General features: G+C 36.1%; 1 protein-coding gene across 1 annotated transcript in view; it reads right to left on the bottom strand.

Moving 5' to 3' along the window:
* Window positions 1-13,348, bottom strand: part of ASCC3 (activating signal cointegrator 1 complex subunit 3) — a 366,541-nt gene that overhangs the window by 312,315 nt on the left and 40,878 nt on the right. The window contains exon 4 of the mRNA XM_002714874.5: window positions 10,896-11,449. Coding sequence (XP_002714920.2) covers window positions 10,896-11,449 — 554 coding nt within the window. The remainder of the gene's footprint in view (window positions 1-10,895; window positions 11,450-13,348) is intronic.

Here is a 13,348-nt window from a genome sequence, read left to right as displayed (position 1 = left end):
CCATTAAAGCCATTAGAGGAGTAAACAAGTGGATAAAAGATCTCTGTCTCTCTCTTAACTCTGACTTTCAAAACAAATAAATATTTAAATAAATACAAAGTAAATTTAAGTGCTGTCAACCAAGAATATAACCTTCTACTAAACTATTATTCAAGAATGAGGACAACATTGAAGTATTTTCAAACATACAAGGACAAAAAATGTTATCATCCACTGACCGTCACCAAATAATTTTTATGGAAGTACTGCAGGAAAGCAGAATAATCAAGCCAAAGCAAAGTCCCAGGGAAAAAAAAAAAAAAACATGAACACTCTAATAAAATATGCTAGTAAATTTATTAGTTATAGACTCTAAAACAGATAAAGCAGTTATCAAAAAATGAGCTTGGAAGATTTTTTTTAGGTATTTATTTTTCCTTTTTTTTTTTTTTTTTTTCTTTGACAGGCAGAATCAGACAATGAGAGAGAGAGACAGAGAGAAAGGTCTTCCTTTTTTCCGTTGGTTCACCGCCTAAATGGTCGCTACGGCCGGCGCACAGTGCTGATCCGAAGCCAGGAGCCAGGTGCTTCCTCCTGGTCTCCTATGCGGGTGCAGGGCCTAAGCACTTGGGCCATCTTCCACTGCCTTCTCAGGGCCACAGCAGAGAGCTGGACTGGAAGAGGAGCAACCGAGACAGAATCTGGCGCCCCGACCGGGACTAGAACCTGGGGTGCTGGCGCCGCAGGCGGAGGATTACCATAGTGAGCCGCGGCGCCAGCCTATTTTTTCAAATGAACAAATACTCTAAGCAATAATAGTGTAAAGTAGAACAGGAAGGTATTCAGTGGATGGAGGAAATATTTATTCTTAAAATAAATTTAAAACTATATTCACCCTCCAATGGCCACCGCGGCCAGCACACCGCAGCCGGCACACCGCGCTGATCCGAAGGCAGGAGCCAGGTACCTGTTTTTCACTTCTCACAAAATGGACAAAGAAGCCCATCTATTTCCTATTCTAACTATCCAAATACATGCATTTTAAAACTCACGTTGTTCTATACATTTAATAGCATATTTATTAATATATAAAACTAAAATAAATGTAACTATTTTTGTGAAAATAAACAATTTTAGATTTCCATAAAAATGGAAAAAGTACATATTAGAAATTAAGAAAAAAGAAATATGATAAAAGAGGAAAATATTAAAACCTGTGTAACTCTGAAAAAATTTCTGAATTGACAGTTCACAGGGAACTGAATATTGGATAAGTATAAAAAGTGGATAATGTCACTTAAAACTTAATAAATTATTTGTAGTTTGTACTGTGTCATAGAAAGTTATTACAGGGGTTATTATTGTACTGTGTAATAGAAAGTTATTACAGCACTGTGGTGTAGCTGGTAAAGCTGCAGCCTGCAGTGCTTAGCATCCCCTATGGCCAACAGTTCAAATCCCATCTGCTCCTCTTCCGATCCAGCTCTCTGCTATGGCCTGGGAAAGTAGTGGAAGATGGCCCAAGTCCTTGGGCCCCTGCACCCACGTGGGAGACTCAGAAGAAGCTCCCAGCTTCGGATTGGCACAGCTTCTGGCCATTGCGGCCAACTGGGAAGTGAACCAGAAGATGGAAGATTTTCTCTCTCTCTCTCTGCCTCTCCCCTCTCTGTGTAACTCTGCCTTTCAAATAAATCTTAAAAAAAAAGAAAATTATTACATATTCATATATTCAAAAACAAAGTCATAAATAAAATAAGAAAATGACTGTGAACATCAGGACAGCCTTTATTTATCTTGTGAGAAAAAATGTGTTAGGCAAATTGTTGTTGCTTGCAGAGAATTAGATAAACTGTATTTTCAGAATAACTAATGGTCATTATTTATAGGTATTTAATCTAGCATAACAATTTAACAAATATATAATCAAGGTCATTTACCACTTAATTAGGATAACCTGGATATAGACACTATTTATCCCTCACATACTATCAATTATATATGCAGCAAGATTAGAGAGTTTCCACTCTACATTTAAAAGCGTACTTTCCAATTTCATTTACATGGTAAATAGGAGCTTCCTTGATTGTTTATAGGAAGATATACTAACTTTAACTGCTCACAAAGAAAACAAAGGTATAGTCATTATACATACATGTATTTGTGCACACACATACACACAAAATTGAACAAAGTGTATTAAATCTTACATATTTAAGTGAATACAGCAGTTTCTAAATCTAATAAATCATATGTAATTATGCTTACAAGATAACAACACATTATTTAAAATCTTTTAACTCATCTCAAATATTAACAGAAATTTATCAAATTATTAATAAAATATATTTAATTTTTCCATTTCAATTTAAGTAACTCAATATATAAAATTAAAGCATTCCCTCCAAACTAGAGTTAACATTAATTATATCAAATACAACTTTCCTGAAAACTCACCTTCCAAATATATGTATGAAATTTCTCAAAGGAGAATACTGAAGATAATGAAAGTTCATTAAACTTTGTTAGATTACCTTTTTTAAAACTATTTTACTGTATTATAAAGTTGGCACATGGTAGAGAATAAGTGACTGACTGAGTGAACAGCATCAGAGAAGTATGAAGTATGAAAACATGCCCTACTCCATGAACAACCCTTCCTCTTAAGAGCGAAAGAGTTTAGAATCTGTTACTGCCAAAAACTAGAAACAGCAAGTACTTTTAAGTTCTCACTGTGTGCCTAATCTATTTATAATATATTTATTTACCTGTACTTTTAAGATCATATAAGACCTCAAAAAGGGGTTGACAAGTAAAGTTCTAAATATTCTATTTTCTACAATTTCCAAAAGTGATGATGCAGCAAATCTCACTTCTTAACAAAAGACCTCATTATATTTCAAAGGCCCAAACAATGAAAAAGGTATACCTGAGTTGCAATCTCTCCTCATGTACCCTCTACCTAGACATCCTGGTTATAGCCCCTGGACCACCCTTTTTCCATAGGTATCTCTTCAAATATTATGATCATCCTCCCTATTCTACAACTTTCTCTTAAAAAAGATAACCAACTGCAGTTTTTCTTCAAACATTCATCAGAAGATAGTTTCTGCTTCCTTCACCAAGCTGATAACTCTCCTTCATACATCTTTAGCAGGACTATAGCTTCCTTGTGTGACAGTCAGGTACATCTAAAGAGCACAGAATTGAACTGCATTTTCTTCACAGTTTTTAATAACATGACTATACAGTGTGACAGTTATGTAAGACTCTAAAAGAGCCAAAACACAAGAAACTATATCTGTCGGGTGACACTCTGAGTACTTAAAGTGCATTATAGCATTATCTTCACAGCCAGCCTATCTGGTAAGCATTATCGCTTTCTACAAATAACAAGTAAGAAAACAAGCTTACAGAAGTGACTTGTCCAAGTTAAACATTTATAAGCCAGAGAGGTAAGACTTACACGTTTCTAATCTCAAAGTCCATGCTCTGAGTCACATGAAATAGCAGCTTCCAGAATGACTCAGATTGAATTTATTTTTACAGAAGTGGCTGCTAAAACAGATCATCCTTTCTGGATTAACAGTACACCCAGAACCAAGTATTAGACTTGTATTTTTCTATCAAATCACAAACCATCATTTTTACAATTTTAGCCAAAAATGAAGGAAAAGGAGAAAGCAACATACACTCAAGATAAACAGCGCTTTCCTAATATAGATTACAAAATTTAAAAGACCTGTTATAACAGGTGAAATACTTCCACTATCTTTATAATTCATAAATGTCACATTCAGCTAATAGTAGAAAAGGTGATTTTTGAGTTTTCTTCATGAAAGTTTCATCCCTTTCAAAGTAAAAAAGCAAATGACCAAAAAACCACCAACAACATCAATGTGGAAATAACAAGAACCTCAGGGAAAATTACCATCTCACTTTGGAGCATACACAAATTAAAGATAGAGAAAAGGAAAAGGTCCATCTAATTCAAAGAGTATTCCATCCAAAACCAATGAGATTGAAAAAGAAAGAAGTCTATCACAATACCAGATTTCAAGACATATGGAAATTAAAGAGACCCAGAATAGCTAAAGCAATCTTATACAACAAAAACAAAGCCAGAAGCATCAAAATACAAGATTTCAATACACACTATGGGGCAGTTAATATCAAATCAACCTGGTACTGGTACAAGAATAGGCATGTAGAACAACAGAATAGAATAGGAACTCCACATACCAATCCACACATCTAAAATCAACTAATCTTTGACAAAAGAGCTAAAACCAATCCCTGGAGAAAGGAAAGTCTCTTTAACAAATGGTGCTGGGAAAACTGGATGTCCATGTGCAAAAGTATGAAACAAGATCCATCCCTTATACCTTATAAAGGAAATGAACTCAAAATGGATAAAGGATCTGAATCTATGATCTGATACCAACAAATTTCTAGGGGAGAACATTAGAGAAATTCTTCAAGACATTGGCATATGCAAAAACTTCTTGGAAAAAAGCCCAGAAGCACAGGCAACCAAACCTAAAATAGATAAATGGGATTACACCAGTCTGAGAAACATCTGCACTGCAAAGGAAACACTCAGCAAAGTCAAGAGGCAACCAACAGAAAGAGAGAACATATTTGCAAACTATGCAACTGATAAAGGATTAATACCCGAGTCTATAAAGAGCTCAAAAAACTCAACAACTACAAAAACAATTTAGTTAAAAACATGGACAAAAGACTAGAATAGGCAGTTTTTCAAAAGGGGAAATTCAAATGGCCAACAGACACCTGAAAAAATGCTCAGGATCACTAGCCATCAGAGGAATGCAAATCAAACCCACAATGAGGTTTCATATTTTAAATAGCTAGCCTTTAAAAACAACATTATTCTGGCACAAATTATGTAGTGGCACAGCAGGTTGGAGACCTGCTTGGGAAACCAATATCATGCATCAGTGCCTGGTTTGAATCTCAGCTACTCTGAATTGATCTGGCTTCCTGGTAATGTGTCTATGAGGCTCTGGATGATAGCCAGAAAAACTGGATTCCTCAGCTTTTTAGGTTTTGTTTAATTTTTTGATTTATGGGTTGTTTTTTTTTTTTCTGTGCAACTTGCTGAACTCTTTACTTAGTATAGCGATGATCGTCTGTATAAAGTTAATAGAAAATGGATCTTAGTGGAGAATGGGACTGGGAATGGGAAAGGGGAGGTGTGGTGGGAGAGTGGGTGGGACAGCAGGTACGGTGGGAAGAATCACTATATTCCTAAAGTTGTACTTATGAAATGCATCAAGTCTGTATTCCTTAAATAAAAGGTTTCTTTGAGGGGAGGAATAAATTAAAGAAAAAAAAAAAACCTGGGTTCCTGCCACCCACAGGATAACTAGAATGGAGTTTCTGGCTTTCAGCTGTTCTACCCCCAGCTATTACAGGCATTTGGGAAGTCAATCAATGGATAGGACATATCTCTCTCTCTGTTTTTCAAACCAATTAATTAATTAATCTTTTAAAAAATATTTATTGTGAATTTGCATTAGGTCACTAAACCATATTCAAGGGCCAGCACTGTGGTACAGTGGATTAAGCAGCTGCTTACAGGGCCAGCATCCCATAAGAGTACCAGTTGGAGTAACAGCTGCTCTGCTTCTGAAAACAGTTTTCCGTTAATATACCTGAGAGGCAGCAGATGATAGCCCAAGTACTTGGATTCCTGTCATCCACACAGGAGACCCTAATGGAGTCCTCCTGGCTTCTGCCCGGTGTAACCCCAGCTGTTGTGGGCATTTGGGCAATGAATAAGCAGATGGAAGATCTCTCTCTCTCCCTGTCTCTGTGTCACTATGCCTCTCAAATAAATAAATCTTAAAAAACAAACAAACAAAAAAACCCTATATTCGAGGGATATATTTGCTCCCCCGGATGGCTGCAACATCTGGGAAACTGAACATTGAGGAACAAAACTGTTTTCAACATGTAAGTTGCTTCTGATATGTTTTTAAGTTATATGTTAAAGTATGTTTCTATGGCTCTAAATTTCTGACATAAAAAAGGTTATTTAAATAGTCCATTTTAAATAAACATTAAAATTAAAAGAAATTACGCTATAATATGAATTGATTACCCTTTAAACACCTTTTCGAGACTTAAGTGAGAAGTACAAAAGCACACAAACAACATATGAAAAAAAGCATATGCCAAAGTGAAAATATGCTGGTCAAGAACAATTGTACTCAAGCACTTTTCTACTGAAGCATCACTTCCTAATTATACAGGAAATGCTATAACAATAGAATATAATTGCACAGAAATGAATCTAGAGTATAAAGCATGAATAACCTATACTGTAGAACAAAAAACTGTCACAATTGTTCATTTTCATTCATACACAGGAAAATGAAAACACTGAGGAGTGGAACCATTCAATATTCTACTACTCAAAGCCATGGAACAATCTGAAATACATGTTAAGTTATATATTAAATGACACTTAAAAAATCATTGAACAAGGCCATATAGGGTTCAGAAAGGCTGTACTTTAACATGATGTACGAGGCCTACTTTATTTGGCTCTTACATATATGTGATATTCTCTGACCACACTACCACTGCATCCCTTGTTTCTTGCCACACACCCCGTATCTTGCATTTTTGCCAGATCTCTAAACACACTCAATTCTTTCCCCAGCATGAAATACGCTCTCTACCTTTCCTTTTTTTAAAATTTATTTTTTAATTGAAAGATTAAGTTACAGAAAGAGAGAGAAAGAGAGAGAGAGGGAGGGAGGGAGGGAGATCTTCCATCCACTTGTTCATTCCCCCAAATGGCTACGACAGCCAGGGCTGGGCCATGCCAAAACCAGGATCCTTAAACTTCATATGGGTCTCCAACATGGGTGAACGGAGCCCAAGCACTTAAGCCATTTTCTGCTGCTTTCCTAGATACAACAGCAAGGAGCTGGATAAGAAGTAGAGTGGCCAGGATTCGAACTGGCACCCCTATGGGATGCTGGTGATGTAGGCAGCAGCTTAGCCTCGGTACCACAATGCTGGCCACAACTCCCTACCTTTTTGATTTGCTTGGAGAAAGTTAACTCTAGTCATATTTTAAGATTTGCCTCAGGCTGGCACTGTGATGTAGTGGGTAAATCCGCTGCCTGCAGTGCCAGCATCCCATAGGAGCGCAAGTTCGAGACCCAGCTGTTTCACTTCCCATCCAGCTCTCTGCTATGGCCTGGGAAAGCAGTAGAAAATGGCCCAAGTCCTTGGGCCCTGCACCCTTGTGGGAGACCCGGCAGAAGCTCCTGACTCTAGGCTTCAGATCAGCACAGCTCTGGCCATTTCGGCCATCTGGGGAGTGAACCAGCAGATGGAAGACCTCTCTCTCTGCCTCTCCTTCTCAATCCGTGTAACTCGGACTTTCAAATAAATAAATAAATCTTTAAGAAAAAAAGATTTGTCTCAAAGTTAACCTCTTCTACAAATAGTTTCCCTACCATATTATCCCCTCTATAACATTTTAATTTTTTAAAAAAATTTATTTAAGTTATACAAGTTTCATATATTTCACATACAGAGATTTAGGAACATAGTGGCACCTTATCCCTACCCTCCCTCCTGCCCATAAGCCAACCCTTGCTCCCTCTCCCTCTCAGATTCCCTATTTTAATTTTCACAATGATCTATTTTCGGTATACTCAGTGATTGCTCAGTTAGCCCTACTCCAAGTAAAAGAATTGAACAATATAGTATGAAGAGAAAAAACAAACAAAAACAACTACAAATACTTTATTCTTACCATATTATTCCCTCTAAAGAACCTATGGCATTATTTTATGGCACCATTTTCTCTGTATATAGTATCACAGATCCTCTGATATTTCAGTGATACTTGTTGATATGTCTCCTCCTGCTAAACAAGTAATTCTGAGAGCAAAATCATTATCTTATTCACCCTTTCATATTCAGTAACTAAAATCCTATCTAGTAACATTGTAAGCATATAAAAAATAATGATGGATGGATGCATGAATTCAGTTTAACCTTGTAATGAAACAGATCATGAAAAGTTCTTGAGAAATAGCAAATATTTTCCCTCCAACAATCAGGTACACTCACATACTTAAAAATTGTGGTAGGTGCTGGTGTTGTGGCGCAGTGGGTTAAGCCCTTGCCTATGATGCTGGTATCCCATTTGAGGGCTGGTTGAGTCTTGGCTGTTCCACTTCCAATCTAGCTCCCTGCTGATGCACCTGGGAAAGCAGCAGAAGATGGCCCAAGTGGTCAGCCCCTGACAGCCATGCATGGAGTTCCAGGCTCCTGATTCTGGCCTCACCCAGGCCTAACTGTTTTAGCCATTTGGAGAGGGAACCAGTGACTAGAAGGCTGATCTCTCTCCCTCAAATTCTTTTAAATAAATAAATCTTTATAAAAATTTGTGGTCAAAAATTAAGAAATAGGGGGCAGCATTGTGGTACAGTGGGTTAAGCAGCTGCCAAAGACAATGGTGTCCCATATGGACTCCAGTTTGAGTCCTGGCTGCTTTAATTTTGATCCAGCTCTCTGTTAATGAGTCTGGAAAAGCAGTGGAAGATGACCCAAATCTCCGCACTCACATGGGAGATCTGGATGAAGCTCTTGGCTCCTAGCTCCTGGCTTTGACCTGGCCCAGCCACAGCCATTGAGGTCATTTGGGGAATGAACCAGCAGATGGAAGATCAGTCTCCCTCACTAACTCTTTCCAGTAAAATAAATAATTTTGTTTTAAATTAAAGAATATAAACTTAACTCTAGATATTGAGAAATAAAAATAGTAATTTTTACAGTTCATTCATAAAATATCCATTAGTTTGATGTTTGTAAGTTCAATACACTATAATCATAACTGAGTAACTGCTATATATCTAATTATGATAACCAAATATCGGTAACACTTTTTTATCAATCACGATTTTTAAAATAGCATTTTCAGAATGTTATAGAAAGCTCACTTAAAAACATGGCATAGATTTGAAATAAATTGAACCAACTATAAAATATTCAATTGAGACTGATACAGAATTAACAACATAGTACTTTGCTTTCAAACTAATGTTAATCAGCATAAGACCTATTACCACCATGGGTCCAGCCCTCCAATTTTTTAGTTGGCTAATTTCATAAATTAATTTTTCTCTGAAGCAAATTGTATTTTTTATCTGTATTCCTGATTGATACTCCATGTGACTTAAAAATTCTTTATTTTAACAATCTTAACAAAAATAATCATAGTTATCATCATGTAATGAGTATTATATGCTATTATCACTGCACATAAAGTATCACATTTAATGCTCATACCAATCTGTATCTTTGCATTGGTATCCCCTTGAGAGTGTCCAACAAGGAAGGCAAGCTTCTGAGAGTCTCAGAATGAATAAGTGGGAAAGAAAAACTATGCAATTTCAGTCTCTGCCTCAGGGATGGGTGTTGTGGTGCACCAGATTAAGCCAGAGCTTGGGATGCCAGCATCCAGAATCAGAGTGTAGATTTGTGTACTGCCTATTCTGCTTCAGATTCACCAGCATTCCTGCTAATGTGTCTGGGAACACAGCAGATGATGGTCCAAGGTCTCGAAGCGGGAGACCTTGACAGAGTTCTGGGATCCTGGCTTTGCCCTGGCCCAGACTTGGCTGTTATAGGCATTTGGGGAATGAGTAAGAGAATGAAGAGCCTTCTTTTTAGACCTGTCTCATTTCTGTCACTTTGCTTTTCAAATACATAAATCTTTAAAAAAAAAAAAAAGTCTTGGGGCTGGCACTGTGGCACAGCAGGTAAAGCCATGGACTATGATGCCCACATCCCATTTGGATGCCAATTCATGTCCTGGTTGCTCCACTTCCAATTCAGCTCCCTGCTAATGGCCTGAGAAAAGCAATGGAAGACGGCCGAAGTGCCTGGGCCCTTGCTACCACTTGGAAGACCCAGATAAAACTCCTAGCTTTGGCCTGGCTTAGCGCTGGCCATTGTGGTCACTTGGGGAGTGAACAAGCACAAGGAAGATCTCTTTTCCTTTTTCTGTCTCTCCCTCTCTGTAACTCTGACTTTCAAATAAATAAACCTTAAAATTTCTCTACCCTATCTACAATATACACCATCTTTCTTATACTTTTATCCAATATTTTACTCAATCTGTCCAGCACTTAAATTGGGTTGGCATTATTTAAATTTATACTAGGAAAGAAATATAATGTGAACATTGAGTAGAAAAGCAAAAGTCTCAAACTTTTCATTTGACAAAAAAACTGATCCATCACTGTGAATGACATAACCAAATTATGGCACTAAAAGGAATTAAAACATTTTCCTTTATGTGACAGGAAAAACTTACAAAGACACAACTCTTTATTGAAAAAGTTATATAAAATACCAAATAGTTCAATTATTTCTACATCAATCTGTTACTCAATGGTTGTTTCATAGAAATTACTCAAAAACTTATTTCTAAATAAGTCACTTCTTACATAAAATTTCAACTACTTTGAAATTTATTGTACTTTTATCACAGAACTCTTAGAAATATCAAGTTCTGTACAAATGTTAACAATTACTATAGAGATCATATAATTTGTTGTTCAAAACTATACAATTTTTAGAGTTAAAGGGGCACTACTAATTATTGTAATGTAACAACAGATTTAAATAGGACTATCCTGGTACCTGGGACATGTGGACATTTAACTACTGCTATTCATTACACTTAGATTCCTCCTATGACTACCTAGTAGAAAAGTATACACATGCTTGTTCTATAAAACCATTTGAGTAGTATAGTACAATTTTAAAGGAGTGGTTTCTTTGCTAACTAACCACATTAAAAAGGCTACTTCATTAAGAAATTCACATTAATATTAAAATGCCAGTAACTTCAACAATACCTCATCCTGAAGCTCATCACCACTTTTAACAGAAGCAAGCATATCATATAAAGTACAGCAAAGATCTTCTATTCTTGGTGCTTCAGTCATTTCCTTCAAACTTGTATTCAAGTACTTCTCAACTTCACACCACAAAAAGGAGCCATTTGTTTTTTCCACTGGCTTGAGTTCTGGAGTGCAATGCTCATGTTCATTCAAAAACTTCTGATAATCTAGGCTTATGGTTTTCTGGGATTCACCATTTACTGGCAATTCATCAAAGTGGTCCAAGTCATGCATATCAAATGAAAATGCTAAATTTTTGCCAAAAAAACCTCCATCACTGTATTCCTTTGTTGTCAACTGGACAAGAGCAGTAAGATCATCTTGACTAAAATGAGAAATAATTCTATTAGTAGCATTACAAGCTTCAGTGGCAGACGATGATGGAAAGGGACCAAACATCTGTTTGACAGCCTTTGTCTCCGTATGACCAACAGAGTCCTTCAAGTGAAACGTCATGAAGAGAAATGCAGCCCCGCTTTCAATTGCTTCTTTCCCATTATCGGTTCCAACTATTCAAGGACAGAAGAAAAGGGTATTAGCTCAACTGAATCAGGTTTCAAATTACTTTTTTCAAAACAAAACTACCATGAATATTCATCTGAGTTAAATCTAATGGTCACATATACTACAAAGATAACTAAGTTAGGAGCAGAAAAATCCAACTCCAAATTCCCAAAGAACTATTTTACATGTATAAATCATTATCAATAACTACCCTTTATAAAAGTACTTAATTCCATCTGAACCAATTCCATCTAAAACCAATTTGAGACACTAAAGTTATTTGAAACAAAACTTTAAAGACTGATTTGATAAACTAAATAAATCAAAGTAAAGCATAAACTAAATATCTGAATTATAAATTTTTGGAGATGGAAATGTCAAAGATCTATGACTTTCTTGTTTATCTGAACTATAAACTTGAGAAAGTAAAATGTATATTTATGTAGCTCTCATTCACAACTACTATCATCATTAGGATATATGTTTAAAATAAAATTAACCATATTATAAAACAAAGTAAGCTGCTGTTTAAAGAGCCCAGGGGTAAACTTCTTATCTAAATTAGGAGGAAGTAAAGGATCAGGTCCTAATTTCTTTAAGGCATTAATTCCTTATGCCTAATCTTCTCAAATAAAACAAAGAAAAACAAACTGTATTTGTGACATAGGTTTCAAATTCTTAGACTACATACACAAAATGTTAAAATCTTCCACAAGTCTTAAGATCAATGTGACTTACCTGAAATAATCTGGTCAAGTTAGTAATATAATCCATACTGCCATCACCATGAAGGCATAACTCTAATGTCATCACTCACACGTTTGAAGAGTTCACAACAGCTTAATCCAAACTCATACAGCATTTAGCTGACCCCATCAGTTTTTTTTTTTCAAGCTTTACTTTCTATTATACCTTTCTTTAGCTGAAAGGGATTTCTGAACATTTAGAAAAACAAAGCAAAACAAAACAGATCTTGTACTAGTCTATACTGATGCTCATACCCTTATCTTCTCCAAGGCCAATGTTTAAATCCTACCTATGTTTCAGAATGAGTATGATATTTTGGCCATTTCTATATTGTCTCACTGTATCTAGCCACAAGTGGGATTAATCAAAATCCAAGCCTCCCGGATTTCAAACTAGTATAATTTTACAGTATACCACACTGCCTAACTTTTTACTGCATCTGCTATTTCTATGTATGTAGAGGACTAATAGTTTAGATGGACAAACATAAGCACTTTACAATATCTATATCTAAATTCCTCAAGTATTAAGTCAACTTTTACTACCATATAAAATATAGAACATTCTCTGACATATAGTAATTCTTTCTCTTATTTTATTTCTTTGAGTGAAAGAGGAACAATAAGCTCTTCCGTCCACTGCTTTATTCCCTAAATGGCCGGCGTGGGCCAGGCCAAAGTGAGGAGCCTGGAACTCCATCAGGCCCAAGGACTTGGGTCAAATGCTGCTGCTTCTCCAGGTGCATTATCAGGGAGGCGGACGTAAGGACTCGAACTGGCACTCCAATATGGGATGCCAGTACAGCAGGCAGAGCTTACCTGCTGTGCCACAAAACCAGTTTCAAGTTATTCTTTTAGTATTCAGGAAAATCCATGAAAAAGTCTTCTATAAAACAGTGCCTTTAAATAAGTTGAATAGTATTTAAATACATCTTATTTATTGTACACATTTTACTTATGGTTGGAGAATTTATACTTTGGATCATTATCAATTGTGGTACTTCTACAGATAATTTAACAGTATCAGTACCACTGATTCCAAACTTTAAGCAAAATGGAACTCACATTTACATACTCATTCTACATCTAATGTGCATCCATATAATTTTATAAAGATGGCATTAACATCATTTTGTATCTTGGGACTTTTTAGAACAA

This window comes from Oryctolagus cuniculus, chromosome 5, assembly GCF_964237555.1.
Source record: "Oryctolagus cuniculus chromosome 5, mOryCun1.1, whole genome shotgun sequence".
NCBI lineage: Eukaryota > Metazoa > Chordata > Mammalia > Lagomorpha > Leporidae > Oryctolagus > Oryctolagus cuniculus.
This window is presented reverse-complemented; position numbering and strand designations above follow the sequence as displayed.